Below are 20,034 nucleotides of genomic sequence, written 5' to 3'. Positions count from 1 at the left end.
CCATACCAAGTGTCCCAGATGTAAGCCCTCTAATAGTCAGTTCTAGAAGTGGTCTTCAAGTGAAAATAGAAGAAAACTAAAGGATTGAGCATTTGGCAAGACAAAGAATGAATGAAAATTGATTTCCTAATGAAGATGTGATAAACTCCATTTTTACAGAAACAAAGTTGACAAACATATGAGTTTCTTTTCTTTTTTCCTTTTTTTTTTTTTTAGGCTCCTCAAATCCTACCACTTTTCACATTACGTTGAACTAACAGAGATAAGGTGGCTTCCCCAGTGGCTCAGTGGTAAAGAATCCGCCTGCAGTGCAGGTGACATGGGTTCAATCCCTGGGAAGATCTCCTGGAGAAAGAAATGGCAACCCACTCCAGTATTCTTGCTTGGGAAATCTCATGGACAGAAGGAGCCTGGCTGACCCTAGTCCATGGGCTTGCAAAAGAATTGGATGCAACTTGGCGACTAAACAATAGCAACAGAGATAGAAGAATTGCTTGTATCCACTGTTAAGAATAATCAGTCTGTCAGTGCCAAGACCACCTTGTACAATTTTGTCTTAATGCATTTATATAAAATAATACGTGTGTCTTGTAGTTCAGTCACCTAGCGCTGAAGAATGCCAGGGGTGTGGGAACTTAATTTAAATGAACTTTAACACGTCAGGATAGTATAAACCCTTAAAGGAAGAACTCCATTCATAATCAGGTTGGATGGTAAATGTACAGCATTAAGATTTGAACCTTTCTTCTTTTAAGGGTCTGTTTACCTGGTTCCGGTTGTCTTGTCACCCTTGATCTACTACTGAGCTATGTTCATCTGTTTCAGTTCAGTTCAGTTCAGTCTCTCAGTCGTGTCTGATTCTTTTCGGAATCGAAGCATGAATCGCAGCACGCCAGGCCTTCCTGTCCATCACCAACTCCCGGAGTTCACTCAGACTCATGTCCATTGAGTCAGTGATGCCATCCAGCCATCTCATCCTCTGTCCTCCCCTTCTCCTCCTGCCCCCAATCCCTCCCAGCATCAGAGTCTTTTCCAATGAGTCAACTCTTTGCATGAGGTGGCCAAAGTCCTGGAGTTTCAGCTTTAGCATCATTCCTTCCAAAGAAATCCCAGGGCTGATCTCCTTCAGAATGGACTGGTTGGATCTCCTTGCAGTCCAAGAGACTCTCAAGAGTCTTCTCCAACACCGCAGTTCAAAAGCATGAATTCTTCAGCGCTCAGCTTTCTTCACAGTTCAACTCTCACATCCATACATGACTACTACAAAAACCATAGCCTTGACTAGATGGACCTTTGTTGGCAAAGTAATGTCTCTGCTTTTCAATATGCTATCTAGGTTGGTCATAACTTTCTTCCAAGGAGTAAGCGTCTTTTAATTTCACGGCTGCAGTCACCATCTGCAGTGATTTTGGAGCCCTAAAAAATAAAGTCTGACTCTGTTTCCCCATCTATTTCTCATGAAGTGATGGGACCAGATGCCCTGTTGAGTTCATCTGTTTAAGATATGTAAATAGCCTAGGTGCCTTGCATAATAATACTTTAATTAGGGCACTTCAGATTTAATTTAAATCAGAACTGTAAGCCTTTTGACAATAAAGAAGGCTCTATAAATCAGAGGAAATGACATTTTCTGGCTCAGGCTTAGTGTTTAGTGTTAGTCGCTCAGTCGTATCTGACTCTTTTCGACCCTGTGGACTGTAGCCTGCCAGGCTCCTCTATCCATGGGATTCTCCCGGTAAGAATACTGGAGTGGGTAGCCATTCCCTTCTCCAGGGGATCTGCCTGACCCCAGGCTCAGGCTGGTCCCCCCTATTAGGGAGATCGGCCAGGGAGACACATTCTGAGTCTCCAGGGGCAGATACTGGTGACTCCCTAAGCCAGTCTCTTCTCCACCCACCTGGGTAGGAGCCTTGCATAGTTCTGTAGTTGATGCTGTGCCCACGTTGTGTTGACTTGCAGGAACAAATAAACCTTTGTCGGGATCATCATTACCACCTGTTTCATCTCCGCTGCATCACTGTTTGGGCTCTTGAGCTGTCACAATCCTGTTGCAGTTCAGTAGGTGAGGGTAAAGGTGATGCTGTGTTTGGGTTCCCCACACAGGTGTCAACCTAGAAAACTGAAAACGTGTGACAACCTGAAAAGTGTGTCACAGAGCAGCTGATGTGGATGGGATCTCTGGTTCCATTCGGTGCCTAAAAACACATTGTATGAGATAGTTCATTTAAAATATGCCACTTCAGGGAATTCCCTAGTGGTCCTGTGGTTAGTTTGCCACAGGGGAACAGATCGCTCTCTAGTTGGAGAACTAAGATCCTGCAGCATGCCCAAACAAATAAAAAATATAATATGCCACTTTGTTTTCCTGCCTTTTATTTCTATTCTATGCATTTCTTTTTTTCCCCCCTTTTTTAAGAAAAAAAGCTTTTTATTTTGTATTTGTGGAGGGGGGGGCTTCCCTGGTGACTCAGCAGTAAAGAATCCACTTACAATGTAGGAGACACAGGTTCAATCCCTGGGTCAGGAAGATCCCCTGGAGGAGGGCATGGCAACCCACTCCAGTATTCTTGCTTAGAGGATCCCATGGACAGAGGAGCCTGGTGGGCTACAGTCCCTGGGGTGGCAAAGAGTCAGACACGACTGAAGCAACTCAGCACTCATGCAGGCACATAGCCTATTAACAATGCTGGGATAGTTCCAGGTGAACAGCGAAGGGACTCAGCCATACATTCACATGTATCCATTCTCCCCTAAACTCTCCTCCCATCCAGGCTGCCACATGACAGTGAGAAAAGTTCCCTGTGCTATACAGCAGGCCCTTGTTAGTTATCCATTTTAAATACAGCAGTCCATCCCCAACTTCCTAACTAGCCCTTCCCCCTATCCTCCCGCTCAGCAACCACAATCTCATTCTGAAGTCTGTGAGTGTGTTTCTGTTTTGTAAGTAAGTTCATTCATATCATTTCTTTTTAGATTCCACATATAAGGGACGTCATACAGTATTTCTCCTTCTCTATCTGACTTACTTCACTCAGTATGACAATCTCTAGGTCCATCCATTTTGCTAAAAATATGCCAATTTAAAACCATATTTCATTTGTCTAGTTCATGGAAAAGTTCACACAGAGGCTGGATTGGGGATCTAATAATCATATAGCTTACAAATCCTTTAGATTTGGTGTATCATTTCCTCTAATTTTTACGCCAAAGGAATTGCCTGTGATCTTTAGACTCATAATAGTGAAGTTGAATGTACCAAGTGCTAGGCATCAAGGAATTTTGTGGTCAAACAGTCCTGGATACAATTCTGACTTTTGGCTCTTGCGATCTTGAAAAATTAATCACCCTCTCCAAACCTTTATTTATTTGAAAAATGACATTAAGAGCTACCTCAGGGACTTCCCTGGTGGTCCAGTGGTTAAGACTCTCTGATCCCAATGCAGGGGGCCTGGTTCCATCGCTGGTCAGGGAACTAGATCCCACACGCTACAGCTAAGAGTCAAATGCCACAGCAAAGATTGAGGATCCTGTGTACTGCAACTAAGACCTGGTGCAGCCCAATAAATAAAATATTTAAAAAGAAAATCTACCTCAAAGGACTGTGGTGAGAATTATATGAAACAATGTTGGGAAAGCATTAAGCATGACTTATGGCCTAGCATCGGAGAAGGCAATGGCACCCCACTCCAGTACTCTTGCCCGGAAAATCCCATGGATGGAGGAGCCTGGTAGGCTGCAGTCCATGGGGTCGTGAAGACTCAGACATGACTGAACGACTTCACTTTCACTTTTCACTTTCATGCACTGGAGAAGGAAATGGCACCCCACGGGGGAGCCTGGTGGGCTGCCGTCTCTGGGGTCGCACAGAGTAGGACAGAAGCGACTTAGCAGCAGCAGCAGTAGCAGCAGCATGGCCTAGCATGCCATGGGTTCTCAATTCATGATTTTTTCCCCTTTGTGAGTCCAAGCCTAAATATTGTTCTTTTTCCTTTACAGCATACTATGAAACGTTTTCATGCACTACTATTCGTTAGATTCCTTTTGGTTGTAAGCAACAATAAGCCATTTCAAACTATCTTAAGGAAAAGGGCAGCTTCTTTTAAGGGTACAAGAGTTTCTTAGGGCATCTCTTAGAATCCAGAATATCAGGGATGATCTGAAGCTGGGGAATGGATGCCCCTGTGAGGAGAGGGGCCTCTTTTAGGGGGAGGGGCAGTCTGTAGCTGCTTTTTAAAGTTTATTTGTGCTGGGTCTTCGTTGTAGCATGCAGGCTCCAGAGCACACGTGCTCAGTATCCCCATGGGATTTTAGTTCCCCAACCAGAGGTTGAACCCAGGTCCCCTGCTTGAAAGGCAGATTCTTAACCACTGGACCACAAGGGAAGTTCCTGTAGCTGCTTAATTTTATTTTTTTTTTTAACTGAAGTATTGTTTTTTAATCGAAGGATAATTGCTTTACAATATTATGTTGGTTTCTGCCTTACAGCATGAATCAGCTGTAAGTATACATATGTTCCCTCTCTCTTGGTGGCGCTAGCGGTAAAGAATCTGCCTGCCAATGCGGGATATGCAAGAAACTGAGTTTGATCCCCGGGCGGGGAGGAGCCCCTGGAGGAGGAAAAGGCAATCCACTCCAGTATTCTTGCCTGGAGAATCCCGTGGACAGAGGAGCCTGGAGAGCTACAGTTCATGGGGGTCCCAAAGAGTCGAACATGACTGAGCACGCACACAGCCTCCCTCTGGAAGCCCCCTCCCACCCCTCACCGAATCCCATCTATGTCGGTTGCGCGGGTTGGGCTCCCAGCAGCCGGTTATTTCACACGCGGTAGTGCACGTGTTTCAGCGGTACTCTCTCTGTCCCACCTCTCCTTCCCACCCTGTGTCCACAAGTCTGCTCCCTGAAGCTGCTTTCCTTCGCTGCGTCCTTCTCTGACTGTGCCTGGCTCCCCAGGCTCCTTAGGCAACAGGAGGTGGGGCGCGGTCACTCACAGGAGCAGCTGCGCTCACTCCCTGATCCAGCCCAGCTGGTCAGGCTCTTCAGAGGAAAGGCCTGCAACTGGCGCAGTAAACAGAGGCTGGCAGGACAGTCACCTTGCAGCTGCTGCAGCTACTCACATGGGAACAAGCAGGGCAAATGGGGCCAGGAGAGAATTCTCAGGAAGAGGCTGCTGGGATGATCTTCAGTAAGAGCCCCCTCTGACCTTTACATGAGAATGAGGAATGCCACTCTGATCAGCAGCTTACAATTAGGGGTCTTTTGAGTGTGCTACATGCTGATCCAAAAAATACCAAGTCAGGACATGGCCAGAGACCAAAAAAAACAAAAAAAAAGGAGAAGAAAGGGATTGGCCTGTTTAGGCGTGCATTTCCTGTCTAACCCCATCAGGCAGAGCCTAAAAGTGCTCCATGGTTCCTGTGCTCCTGCCCATCATCGGCAGGAGTCTGGAGGCTGGCTGCTGAAAGGCCAGAGTAGGAAAGGTATTCAGGAAACTTATTGAAAGCTATTAGAATGCTTTTAGAACCAGGCAAGCTGACATTAAAATGTCTTAGGAGCTATGGTCTGAGACGAATATTTGATCACGCAGTGTAGGGAAGGTTAGAGGAAGTGATTCAGACTTCCCTCTACACAAAGTGGATGGAAAAGTGACGTGAGGGTTGTGAGAAGCCAGGCTGCCATTGCAAGTCATAGAATCGAGAATCATAAATACCTTGCCCCCTGTCATGGATCAGAAATACCAGTGTCACCTGGTTAGTCCTGGTCCTCCACGTACACGAAAGCTTGAACATTTCCATACTTCACGATTTCCCCGAATGGAAAGCAGGGTTACGCCTTACGTCTGCAGTGCTATTGTCAGGAATTGGGACGTGATCCTCGTGGTCATAAGCAAGGAGAACGTTGCTGTTTCTTACTGTGCACAGTCCATCACAAACTTGAGGTAAATCTGTGGTTACTTTCCTTTGTATTTTGTCCATCCTGTACATGTTGGGTTTTTCTTGTTTGGCTAGCCATTTTTTCTAAAGTCTTGACTCTTTTGAAAGCTTTCATTTTTTCTAAATATTAACTTATTTTTGTCTGCATTGGGTCTTAGTTGAGACACTAAGGATCTTCGTTGTGGCGCTTGGGCTTAGTTGCCCCATGGCACGTGGGATCTTAGTTCCCTGACCAGGGATCGAACCTGCGTCCCCTGCATTACAAGGCAGATTCTTAACCACTGAACCACCAGGGAAGTCATGAAAAGTGACTTCTGAGTGGGCTACATGCTGATCCAAAAAATACCAAGTCGGGACATGGCCAGAGACCAAAAAAAAAAAAAAAAGAAGAAACAGATTGGGCTACTTTGCAAAGTCACTACTTTCTTTGCAAGTATATTTCTTGTCTTTTGTAACATCCTTTAGTCACCAAGGCTTTTTTTTTTTTAATCTACAGGGTATAACCAGAACTGAGGAGGCTGGTTGCAAAACCAATTCTGTTTGAAAGTGGTGGAGTTGCCTGTTGTTAGAGATGATGACAGAGGCTCAGGGAGGCCTCTGAAGCATCACCCTGGGCTGGAGCTCACAGGGGAGCAGAACAGGTTAAGAAGACAGTATCCACATCTGTCGGAGCAAAGAAATGGCCCGGACAAAGTTGCTCAGGATGAATGAGATGAGGGGAGTGGCACACATCCTGGGAAGAACAGAGAATGCAAAATCTGGATGGGAAACCCACTGTGGAGGAAACCAGAACCCAACAAGTAAGGACATCCCTCCCAAGTCCTTCAAGCCGTACTTCATATGTGTTGGAACGAGTTTCAGTGTACTCAAATACAGGAAACCAGAATGAGTTATAAAGCTGGGTGGCAGAACTAAGGAAACAGGATGCATTTATAGAAACAGCCAGGGAGGGACTTTCCCGGTGGTCCGGTGGTTAAGACTCTGCGCTTCCCATGCAGGAGGTCCGGGTTCGATCTGCGGTCGGGGAAACTAGATCCCACATGCTGCAACTAAGACCTGGTGCAGCCAAATAAATTAAAAAGAAAAAAAAAGAGCCTGATAAAAAAGAAAGAAATAGGAAGGGACAGCTGAACATGGATGGGACCCGCTCTGCAGCCCTGGGGCCACTCAGGAGACTTGTGGTTCTCTCAGTGCCATCCCCACACCCGCAGCCCCTGGGAACTTGTTAGAAATGCATGCCCTTGGGCCCCGATGCTGGGCAGTGCTTTATCACACCCTTGGGGTGGCTCTGCTGCCCTCTAATATTTGGTGACCACTGGGCTAGTTTGTACGTCAAGGCTGTATATTGTCACGCTGCTTATTTAACTTATATGCAGAGTACATCATGAGAAACGCTGGGCTGGATGAAGCACAAGCTGGAATCAAGATTACCGGGAGAAATATCAATAATCTCAGATATGCAGATGACACCACCCTTATGGCAGAAAGTGAAGAACTAAAGAGCCTCTTGATGAAAGTGAAAGAGGAGAGTGAAAAAGTTGGCTTAAAGCTCAACATTCAGAAAACTAAGATCCTGGCATCCGGTCCCATCACGTCATGGCAAATAGATGGGGAAACCGTGGAAACAGTGGCAGACTTTATTTTGGGGGGCTCCAAAATTACTGCAGATGGTAACTGCAGCCATGCAATTAAAAGACACTTGCTCCTTGGAAGAAAAGCTATGACCAACCTAGACAGCATATTAAAAAGCAGAGACATTACTTTGCCAACAAAGGTCCATCTAGTTAAGGCTATGGTTTTTGTAGTAGTCATGTATGGATGTGAGATTTGGACTATAAAGAAAGCTGAGTGCTGAAGAATTGATGCTTTTGAATTGTGGTGTTGTAGAAGACTCTTGAGAGTCCCTTGGATTGCAAAGAGATTCAACCAGTCAATTCTCAAGGAAATCAGTCCTGGATATTCATTTTAAGGACTGATGCTGAAGTTGAAATTCCAATACTTTGGCCACCTGATGCGAAGAACTGACTCAATTGAAAAGACCCTGATGCTGGGAAAGATTGAAGGCAGGAGGAGAAGAGGACGACAGAGGATGAGATGGTTGGATGGCATCACCGACTCAACGGACATGAGTTTGAACAAGGTCAGGCGTTGGTGATGGACAAGGAAGCCTGGTGTGCTGCAGTCCATGGGGTCGCAAAGAGTCAGACGTGACTGAGCAACTGAACTTAACTGGACTGGACTAGGTTTGTCTCCCTCTCAGGGCTAGAGTTTGGGCAGAACAAAATTGCTCAGCTCCCTTCCAGAACCAGACGCTTTCTCACGAGGAGACTGTCATCGAGGCTCCCCAAGGACAGAAACAGAATCAAACTACCATGCCACAACTCCTTCATTCACTCCTCAGACATTTATTAAGCCTCGAGGGCTGCAGCAGACATTCACCAGTTTTGGACAACTTTGTCCCGAACTAGCTGACCATGGGGCTCGGTGGCATCTGGCGGCAGGAGGGCCAGGTAGACGGGAGTCTCAGCCCCCTCCTCCACTGTCCTGGAGGCATGAGCGCCCCCCAAGTCCGTCTTCACCCACCCGGGGCAGCATGCGTTCAGCAGAATCCTGTCGGCTTTCCTCTTCTCCTCCAGGCGCCGGGCCAGGATTCTCGATAAGACTGTGACCCCCAGTTTGGACACCCCATAGGCCGAGTTGGGCCAGCCCTCCCTCTCATGCACCTCGTTTTTCGTATCCTCCACAAACTTCTTCATGAGGTCCACCAGGTCTTCCTCTGTGAGCGTCTCACACCGGAACTTCTCTTGCAGATCTTCGCTGCAGTTTTCAAGGGCTTGGGAGCCCTGTGAACTACTGACGTTCACCACTCTGCCTGAAACAGGATAACGAAACATGGAAGCGTGTCACAAATACACCATCACTGGTTGATTGCTGACAAACATGCGATTCAGTCATGGGGCAGGCTTAATTTCTGATTTAAGAAATGATTCTACCAGTCATTACAAAAAGCTCCAAAAGGCATTTGAAAAAGACACAAGAAGGCACCTGTGGATTTTAACTTTTTGCACTTTGTTCTCCCAAAAAGAACATAATGAGAACATAATTCCATTGATAACATGGGCTAAAGAGCAGTGATTTTCCATTAGGTGAACAGGAGGCAGGTCTGCAGTAGGATCACCAGGCAGTTTGGTGAAACACACCCCCTACACACACACACACACACACACACACACACAATTCCAGATGTTTGTGAACTTGCTTTCCTGGAGTCAGCGCCCTCACCTTTAGATTATTTCCTAGGGCCAAGGGGCCACCTCGGCATACCTGAGTGCCAAAGTCAGAGTCAAGCCATCCCTTGCCGATGACCCTTGTCTGTCCTTAATGATGGATACTCTCACATGCGGAAGGGGTTGCGTCTCCAACCCGGATTTGATTTTCATCACTATTTTTTTAGCCCGTAGTTAACAAATAATTAAATATAGTTTAATGAGTTCATCTTCATATTAGCAACTATTCACGGCTACTAAACAGACAGTTCTGTCCATAACATAAAATAGGCCAAAAACTAGAAAGCAATCTGAAGCATTGGTGGAAATCCCCAAACCAGTAAATGTGTGACTTTACACATTTTGTCCAACATCAAGAAACACCAGATTTGGGGAGTTCTTTTCTCCCATGTTATCCTGGATCCATGTTCACTGCATCCAACAGAATAACTGGATTTTATTTCACTTTGTAAGCGGCATTCGCCAGAGGTGCACATTTGTGGGGTGGGATGTGAGCTTGCTGGGGTGTCCTTGAGGGCCCAGCCCCATATGGAGACACCCTCACTCTGGCCTTGTGCCTGAGCATCCCATGTCATCCCCAGCACCTAAGACTCTTCAGTGTTTTCTTTTCTTTTCCTTCATTCCTTCCTTCCTTTTCTCTCTCTCTTGTAATACCTATTTCTTTCCAAACTCTTAACTTTGAAAAACTTTGCAGCCTACACAGGATTTGCAAGAATACTTTAGTAGACATCCATAAAACCTGTAGGCTTCCCTGGTGGCTCAGACGGTAAAGCGTCTGCCTCCAATGCGGGAGACCTGGGTTCAATCCCTGGGTTGGGAAGATCCCCTGGAGAAGGAAATGGCAACCCACTCCAGCACTCTTGCCTGGAAAATCCCATAGATGGCGGAGCCTGGTAGGCTACAGTCCATGTGGTCGCAAAAAGTCGGACATGACTGAGCGACTTCACTTCCACTTCCATATAACCTGCAGCTGAGTTCACTAACTGTTAAGCTTTTTGCCACATTCTCTTTCACTCTTTCTGTTAATTGTAGACAGGTAGCATAAAGTAGGGCTTCCCTGGTGGCTCAGATGGTAAAGCATCTACCTGCAATGAGGAAGACCCAGGTTTGATCCCTGGGTTGGGAAGATCCCCTGGAGAAGGAAATGGCAACCCACTCCAGTACTCTTGCCTGGAAAATTCCATGGATGGAGGAGCGTGGTAGGCTACAGTCCATGGGGTTGCAAAGAGTTGGACACGACTTAGCAACTTCACTTCACCCTGCATAAAGTGAAAGTCAGTCATTCGTGTCTGACTCTTTGTGACTTCATGGACTATAGAATCCATGGAATTCTCCAGACCAGAATACTGGAGTGGGTAGCCTTTCGTTCCCTTCTCCAGAGGTAGTGTAAGGCTTCACCTTAAACACTTTAGTATACATAAGTAAGGACGCTCCCTTCCATAACCACAAAGGTGATCATACTCAAGCTATTTATCAGGGTACAACAGTATTATCTAAATATAGTCCATATTCAAGTCTCCCGGATTGTCTCAATAATCTTCCTTTACAAGTTTTTGGTTTTTTTTTCATCCAGGGTCCAATGTGGAATCACCGATTGCGTTTAGTTGTCCTTTTTAGTCTGTTTTAGTCTAGAGCAGTTGACAGTGAGCTTGAAGCCTCTAAGCCATTGTTTTATAGTATTTCCCCCAGTTTGAATTGGCAAGATTTTTTTTATTTTAATGATTATATTCGTCTCAATATTTTGATCAGGAATTCTGCTTTGCTGAAGTTACGTTCTTCATTACTTGCTAAGCAGCTTTGTTCTCAAATGCTTGGCTGCTACAAGGAATTAAATTCAAACAGCAAAGCAGGAAAGAAAAGAAAAAAAATTGCAGGAGCTGCTCTATGCCTTTGGTGGAAATAACCTTCTAAGAGGAAGAGGCATCTTCTTTGATCTCAGGGCACACCTCTGTGTGGCAGCGGTTAAGTTGGCCCAATCAGCCCTGAGAAGGACTGAGACGCACCCTCATCGCCACCACCCTTTGCTGAGTGTCAGGTGGACCCACCTGTCTGCAAACGCTATAGCATCCTGGAAAGAGTGGGCATATAGCTCCCCCTAGTGGCTCAACATATTAAAAAGCAGAGACATGCCAACAATGTCTTGAGAGTCCCTTGGACTGCAAGGAGATCCAACCAGTCCATCCTGAAGGAAATTTAAAAGTAATAACAAGTCCTGAATATCCATTGGAAGGACTGATGCTGAAGCTGAAACTCCAGTACTTTGGCCACCTGATGCGAAAAACTGACTCATTTGAAAAGACCCTGCTGCTGGGAAAGACTGAAGGCTGGGAGGAGAAGGGGACCACAGAGGATGAGATGGTTAGATGGCATCACCGACTCAACGGACATGCGTTTGAGCATGGTGAGTTGGTGATGGACAGGGAAGCCTGGCGTGCTGCAGTCCATGGGGTCGCAAAGAGTCGGACACAACTGAGCGACGGAACTGAACTGAAGTGGCTCTACAGTTGCTTGACGTATTCACTCGATCTTGAACCAACAAGCGAGCTGGATAGCTTTCTTTAAAGCGATATTATAAAGCTAAAAAAAGAGTGGCTTTAAATCACTTTTGAATGGGGAGAAAGTGATTCCCTATAAACCAAGGGGCTATGATGTTCAGCGTTTTGCCCTCCAGGTAAACAGGAGGTTTGTCAAAAAGTCACAATTATTCTCAATGTGTTACAAACTGAAGATTCCTGCTTTGATAATTACTGTTACAGAAAACTGGTTGAAGACCGTGATTGACCAGCTTTGGGTTGATCCCTGGGCCCCACCCTCCACGAAGCTTCCTTTTATGTTTCAAAATGGCTTGTTCACAGTCGTTTGACATACTGTGATCCTTCCCTCACTAGAACTAATTATCCTGATGTGATTGAAATCAGGAAATGGGGATACTGTTTCCAGTTCTATTACTACCTGACTGTATTTACTTTTCTGGGCCTCAATATCCTTTTCTATAAACTGAAGGTGTAGGAACATAAATGTTCATCAGTACCTCGCGGCTTTCAAATTCTATGATTCTAAAGTCCGTAGGGAGAGGACTTCCTGATACTTGGTAAAAGACACAACTGCAGTGAAGTACTACACAGCTATAAAAAAGATTAAGAAAGCTTTCTGTCCTGACCCAGAATGAGTCCCAGATACAGTAAGTGAAGAAAGCCAGGTGGCAAACATAATGTCTTTTTTTTTTTTAAAGGGAGAGCAAAAATTTATATACATTTATTTTTGCTTAGAAAATAAATAAATGCTTGCATTTATTTAATTTTATTTTTGGCCATGCCCCATGGCTGTGGGATCTTGGTTTCCCACCAGAGATTGAATCCTGGCTCTTGGCAGTGAGAGCAGTCTTAGCCACTGGACCACCAGGGAATTCCCTAGATTTGCCTTTAAAAACTTCATCCCCAGGCTTTCCCTGCTGGCTCAGTGACATAGAATCCACCTGCCAATGCAGGAGACACCGGTTCGATCCCTGGTCCAGGCAGATCCCACAGGCCTTGGAACAACGAAGCCCATTGCCACAAATACTGAGCTGTGCTCCAGAGCCCAGGAACAACAACTATTGAAGCTCTCGCCCTAGAACCCGAATTCCCCACAAGAGGCGTCACTGCGAGGAAAAGGCTGCACGCCACAGTGAAGAATAGCCTCTCCTCAGTGTGACTCCAGAAGAGCCCGAGCAACAGCCAGCACAGCCAGAAATCAATCAACCAATCGATCAAATTATAAAAACTCCATCCCCCTGGCCCTGGGCACTCACCAACTCCATGCCTCTGGCCCCAAAGCTTCCTTCAACCAGCACTTGCAACTCTTACCTGTGAGCTTTCTACGATCCCATCCCACTAAAGAAACCAAGAGAATTACCTGTGGAAACTGGGGATGGGCAGGCAGGTGGATCTCTTACCATGCATCTTTTTAGATTTAAATATCTGCACCTGAGATCATCTTTATTCAAAACGTTCAGTTAAGGAAAGCACATTTCCAAGAAAAAAAACTACAGAGCTCTTCTTTTCCTAAGAATCATGATTGATTTCTTGGAAAGAAAGTCCTCGGGGAAGCCAGCCTTCTGTCCCCATCTTGCAGCACAATTGTAATTTACACAGTTAGTGTTCTTTGTCAGTGACAGTCTCCCCGACTGGACTGTGCTCCATGAACAGGACTGTCTGTGCCCACAACACTCACCACTGTAACCCAGGTGCCAGAGTAATGTTCAAGCTGGTTTTAAAAAAGGCAGAGGAACCAGAGATCAAATTGCCAACATCTGCTGGATCATGGAAAAAGCAAGAGAGTTCCAGAAAAACATCTATTTCTGCTTTATTGACTATGCCAAAGCCTTTGACTGTGTGGATCACAATAAACTGTGGAAAATTCTGAAAGGGATGGGAATACCAGAACACCTGATCTGCCTCTTGAGAAATTTGTATGCAGGTCAGGAAGCAACAGTTAGAACTGGACATGGAACAACAGACTGGTTCCAAATAGGAAAAGGAGTACGTCAAGGCTGTATATTGTCACCCTGTTTATTTAACTTATATGCAGAGTACATCATGAGAAATGCTGGACTGGAAGAAGCACAAGCTGGAATCAAGATTGCTGGGAGAAATCTCAATAACCTCAGATATGCAGATGACACCACCCTTATGGCAGAAAGTGAAGAGGAACTCAAAAGCCCCTTGATGAAAGTGAAAGTGGAAAGTGAAAAAGTTGGCTTAAAGCTCAACATTCAGAAAACGAAGATCATGGCATCTGGTCCCACCACTTCATGGGAAATAGATGGGGAAAGAGTGGAAACAGTGTCAGACTTTATTTTTCTGGGCTCCAAAATCACTGCAGATGGTGACTGCAGCCATGAAATTAAAAGACGCTTACTCCTTGGAAGGAAAATTATGACCAACCTAGATAGCATATTGAAAAGCAGAGACATTACTTTGCCAACAAAAGTTCGTCTAGTCAAGGCTATGGTTTTTCCTGTGGTCATGTATGGATGTGAGAGTTGGACTGTGAAGAAGGCTGAGTGCCGAAGAACTGATGCTTTGGAACTGTGGTGTTGGAGAAGACTCTTGAGAGTCCCTTGGACTGCAAGGAGATCCAACCAGTCCATTCTGAAGATCAGCCCTGGGATTTCTTTGGAAGGAATGATGCTAAAGCTGAAACTCCAGTACTTTGGCCACCTCATTCGAAGAGTTGACTCATTGGAAAAGACTCTGATGCTGGGAGGGATTGGGGGCAGGAGGAGAAGGGGAGGACAGAGGATGAGATGGCTGGATGGCATCACCGACTCGATGGATGTGAGTCTGAGTGAACTCCGGGAGTTGGTGATGGACAGGGAGGCCTGGCGTGCTTCGATTCATGGGGTTGCAGAGTCAGACACGACTGAGCGACTGATCTGATCTGATCTGATGGTAGGTGCTCAATACATGCTTGTGGAAACAGTAATAAATGTTATTTAGTGAATATGTGAAGGTGTGGGTAAGATATTTCCTAATAAAGAAAAGTTTCCTCTGGATGTTCTGAATCAGCTTGGCAAAGGTTGGTACAAGAAGAAAAGAATACAGACAAATTCATAATCATGCAAGAACAGACCCTTTCCCCAGGCCCCAGGTGAGCTGGGTGAGGATGGTCACCTTGGGGAGTTGAGAAGAACTCACTGAGGTTGCTCAAAGGCAAGATGCCTTATGGGACTTGGCAACACCTTCTCCTTCTAGGGTTGAGTTAATGACTTGGGACCCAAGATTGCTATGGATCATACATATCTTTTATTGTTGTTGTTTTGCAGGAGGTGGGAGTTGAGCCTTTAAAAAATGGTGATGGGACAACTGGGTAGCCATTTGCAAAATGGTACATTTAGATCCCCTCTCCTTCCTTCAGTTCAGTTCAATTGCTCAGGCATGTCCGACTCTCTGTGACCCCGTGGACTACAGGACGCCAGGCTTCCCTGTCCATCACCAACTCCCAGAGCTTACTCAAACTCAAGTCCATTGCGTCAGTGATGCCATCCAACCATCCCATCTTCTGTCATCCCCTTCTCCTCAATGAATCGGGTATCTACACATGTACGTATCTAGACTCGGCTAAGGGAACTCATGCCTACCAACACACAAGTCAGGAAGGAAAAGTGAAATAATTCTTCCCTAAATTTGGTACGGGATGAGATGGTTGGATGGCATCACCGATTCAATGGGCATGAACCTGGGCAGACTCCGGGAGATGGTGAGGGACACGGAAACCTGGCGGTCTGCAGTCCATGGAGTCTCGAAGAGTTGGACACAACTTGGCAACTGAACAGTAAAGTACCTGTCTTTCAATAAAGCTGAAATGTTCAGATGAGAAGCCAGGTACTGTGAGAAGATAACACAGCTTTCTATTTTTTTCCCCTACGGAGAAATAGCCCACCTGGAAGACTCCTGGGGGACGGGTCCCTGTGGCTCACTCCTTGCTAAGGGAGACAACCTGACGGTCAGCAAAGCTGGACTCACCATGAGGTTTGACTATAGGCAGTAATTCGGTGCAGACGTTTCTCGTGGCAAAGAAGTTTGTCTTCAGCGTCATCTCAGCTTGAATGTCAAAGGGTGTTGGGTCATCAGCTTTTCAAAAAGAGGAGGAAACAAAGTCACACATTTCCCCCCTGAAATTCTCAAGACAAAGTGGATCTTACCTCAGATTAAAAGCAAAGCAAGGTAACTAAAACAATTTCAAGGGCTCCCCTGGTGGCTCAGTGGTAAGGAATCTGCCTGCCAATGCAGGGGACATGTGTTCCATCCCTGATCCGGGAAGATCCCACGTGCTGCAGAACAGCTAAGCCCGTGGGCCACAACCATTGAGCCTGTGCTCTAGGGCCCTGGAGCCGCAACTACTGAGACCCTGTGCCACAACTACTGAAGCCCGAGCACCCTAGAGCCCTTGCTCTGCGACAAGAGAAGCCACTGCAGTGAGAAGCCTGCATACAACCAGACAGCCGTCCCGACTTGCCACAGCTAGAGAAAAGCCGGCACAACAACGGAGATCCAGCCCAGGCAAAGATGTTTAAAAGCAGGAGGCTGATGGTTCTCAGACGTCCAGCCTCTATCTGAAGCATCCGCAGGGCCTGTTAGAACACAGCTTTCTGGGCCCTGCCCCCAGAGTTTGGGATTAAGGAGTTCCGGGGTGGGGCTTCATAATTTGCATTTCTAATTCAGTTCCCAGGTGACGCTCCAACTACCGGTTTGTGAGCTACACTTGGAGCAGCAGTGGTCAAACCCATCTTGAAAGGGCATAGGAGGAGGCACCTGGCGATTCTGCTAAAATGCAGATTACAGTTCAGCAGGTGTCCGTCTGAGGCTGGCCGTTCTGCGATTCCCGCAGTTCCCAGGGTCGCAGGTACTGCTGGTCGAGGGTCCAAACGCTGAGGGGCGAGGGTTGCCAGATGAGGTCAGTATGCCCCCCATGTGTTGTCCACCCATCCCTCAGCTGCGGGCTCCGAGGGGGTGTCCGCCAACTCCCCGCCTGAGCGCGCAGAAAACCCGGCAGACTGAGTTGCCCCAACGGGTGCCCCGGGCGGTCCAACGCCCAAGGCCGAGGGAAATGAAGACAGGCTTCACAATGCTTCGTTTTCCTCCGCTCGGCCTCTTAGAGTTCTCTTTCCCATTAGGTTGTAAGTGAGGCCGGCCTTTTATTTCTACCCGCAGCACAAGGCAGATCAATAACTTTCTTATTCGAGTCATGGAGCAAGTAATCTCCATCTCCCTGCCCCTCTCCAAAGAAAGATGCTACTTAAAACCACCCTTAAAAAAGAAAAACCCAGAACAAACCGTCTATGTTTGATAACAAGCCGAGCTTCCCTGGGGGTGGGAACCACACTCGCTTCCTTTTTGCCAGAGCCTATCAAAGCCCTGCGTTAAAGAGACCCAAGTCCACTAGCGTGCATATGCGCGCTAATCCGTGTCTCTGAGACTCACTTCCTGTCCCGAGCAGATGCCTCCTGGTGTCTATGAATGCGCCCTTTGAGGGAAAGCGAAAGCCCAAAGAGAGCTTGGAGACCCTTCGCAGAGCAAATGTTTCTGGCATTAGAAAGCTGATGAGCTTAGCAGGGCGTGGTCCCCTCCTCGGAGACCGACTCTCTTGCAAAACTCAGCAGCTGATGGTTCTGGGAGGGTCCCGGGTGGAGCACTGTGGCTCACAGGCCCGCACAGGCCGGCGGGCAGGCGGGGCACGCTGTGCCCGGCACCGCGGCTGCTCTCGAGCGAAACGAACCGCTCCCAAGACTCCGTGGGAAGCGAGAACCAGCCGTGGGAGGCGAGAGCTGAGCGCATCCCGAGGGGCGGGCGCTGCCTTTCCGATCACTCCAGTGGACTGGTGGGGGCGGGGGGCGCGTGCAATTCGTCGCGGGGCGCCCTCGGAGAGCCGGAGACCTCCCACCACCCCCTTCACCTACTCTTGAAGGCGATGCCCGCGTTGTTGACCAGCACGTTGAGCCCCCCGTACTCCTTGCGCAGGAAGTCGCGCAAGGCGCGGATGCTCTGCAGGTCGTCGATGTCCAGCTGGTGGAAACGGGGGCTCAGGCCCTCCGCCTGCAGCTGCTGCACGGCCGCCCGACCCCGCGCCTTGTCCCGCGCCGTGAGCACCACGTCCCCCGGGAACTCCCGGCACAGGTCGCGCGCGATGGCAAAGCCGATCCCCTTGTTGGCCCCGGTGACCAGCGCCACGCGGGTGTAGGACGACATGGCCGGTGTGGAGGGAGCGCGGGGCCCTTGGGTGGAGAGCGATCCGGGCCGTGGGCCACCTGCGGCGCGCGCTGCGGAGGCCGGTCCACAGTCTGAGAAGCCAGGAAGAACTGGGTTCTAGGCTCCAGCGCTGTGACTTGTAGAGAAAGAGGCTCCGGTCCTCGATCCCTCCCCTCCTGGGAGGGGCGGTCTGTTCCTGAATGTTTTGTAACGCCCCATTCCCGGGTCCGCCCCCTCCCCGCGAAGCGCCCACTGTTGATCCCGCCTCTGAGCCACAACTGAGCCAAGCAGTGGTCTACGGGGGTGGAGAGGGGGTTCCCCTAAAGCAGAACCCAGACAGTGGTGAGTCGAAAGGGTCTGAAGATTTACTGCAGTTTGAATGAAGAAACTAGCGCAGGAGAAACCCCAAAGGAGAAAAACAAGTGTTGACAGTTTTCTTGGGCGTGCGCCTGCCATCCTCTACGAAATGAGGATGCTTGCTTTTTTCTTGACTACAGTGAAATGATTTCGACACGGTACCTCCTTCTCAGGACCTCGATCCCGTTCCTTGCTTCAAAGAAACTCAAAAGAGGGAATGAGAGAAAAAAGGTCCCAAGAACAGATTTCCAGGTGTGGGCCGGGTACCCAGCTCTGTGGGATCCCAGTGCGCCCCCACGTGAGCAAGAGTGTTTATGAAACTCCCATTGTGTGTCAAGCGTCTTGCCGGAATGTTTTTATTCATCTTGCATAACTCCTGTGGGTGCCAAGTGTCTCCCCTGGAGAAAGAAATGGCAACCCACTCCAATATTCTTGCTAGGAAATCCCGCGGACAAAGGAGCCCGGCGGGCTACAGTCCTGTGGACTCTCAAAGAGTCGGACAAGGCTTAGCAACTAAATAAGTAGAATATACATTTGTGTGTGTGTGTATATATATATATATATATATTAATGGGAGAGGGCAATGGCACCCCACTCCAGTACTGTTGCCCGGAAAATCCCATGGATGGAGGAGCCTGATAGGCTGCAGTCCATGGGGTTGCTAAGAGTCAGACGAGACTGAGCGACTTCACTTTCGCTTTCCACTTTTATGCATTGGAGAAGGAAATGGCAACCCACTCCAGTGTTCTTGCCTGAAGAATCCCAGGGACGGTGAGGCCTGGTAGGCTGCAGTCCTTGGGGTCGCACAGAGTCGGACACGACTGAAGCGACTTAGCAGCAGCAGCATATATATTAATATAGATATATATATATAATTTCTCCCAGTGAAATCTCTGTGCCCACAAAATTTAACTGAAAATGAATCCCTAAAGATGTGTCACAGTGTGGACAAGCAATTAGAACTCTTCAACCCACTCTTTTTAGTGTGATCTGAGTGCGTTTGATTGGTGACTTTCAGGTTTATGGAGAGCAGTGATTTCATGACTGAGCTTTTCCCAAGCACAGCTTGGCTCAGCTACCCAAGCCTGTCACCTTGACAGCACTTTCTTCATCAAATCAACAAGTGAGGTCAGAAGGTGGGCACCTGCTGTGGCTCAGCAATTATTTTCATTTTCCCCTAAAGATTATTTGGATCTCTCTTTTCAAAAGGTAGGGCTACTCAGGTTTTCTACTTCTTCTTGAGAGCTTAATTCATGTTTTCCAAAACGTTTGTATATTTTATCTAGGTTATTGATTCTGTCATGAAGTCATTCATAATATGCCTTTATTAATCTTGTAATATCCATAGAAATGCCACTTCTCTCACTCCTGATATTGGCAGTTTCTGTCTTTCGTATTTTTTTTTCCTGATCTATCTGGTTAGAACTATTCATTTACTTAAGGAAGAAGCTTTTGATTTTATTGATTTTTTCTCTATTTTTTCTGGTTATGTTTCTTTTCTAATGTCTATTTCTTCTCTTCTCATTTGGGGTTTTATTGGCTCGTTTTCCTAGTTGGTTTGTGTTGTGCTTCTTTTTGTTTGTTTTGGTTTTTGAGTTTTAACTATGGAAGCTGAGATCATGGATTTGAAATCTTTCTTCTTTTATAATATAGACATTAAGGGTTATTAATTTCCCTTTTAATACTATGTTAGTGCCATCCCATAAACACAGATACATTGTGCTTTCACTT

General features: G+C 47.1%; 1 protein-coding gene across 1 annotated transcript; it reads right to left on the bottom strand.

The window, feature by feature from the left end:
• Positions 1 to 8,312: 8,312 nt before the first annotated feature.
• CBR3 (carbonyl reductase 3) lies at positions 8,313 to 18,100 on the bottom strand. The gene is given in 3 exon segments (NM_001075734.1): positions 8,313 to 8,802; positions 15,724 to 15,831; positions 17,658 to 18,100. Coding segments are annotated over 3 exon segments (834 nt in total). The 5' UTR covers positions 17,947 to 18,100; the 3' UTR covers positions 8,313 to 8,365.
• Positions 18,101 to 20,034: the final 1,934 nt, after the last annotated feature.

This window comes from Bos taurus, chromosome 1 (genome assembly GCF_002263795.3).
Source record: "Bos taurus isolate L1 Dominette 01449 registration number 42190680 breed Hereford chromosome 1, ARS-UCD2.0, whole genome shotgun sequence".
NCBI lineage: Eukaryota > Metazoa > Chordata > Mammalia > Artiodactyla > Bovidae > Bos > Bos taurus.
The sequence above is the reverse complement of the archived record's forward strand: the minus strand, read 5'-3'. Positions and strand labels throughout refer to the sequence as shown.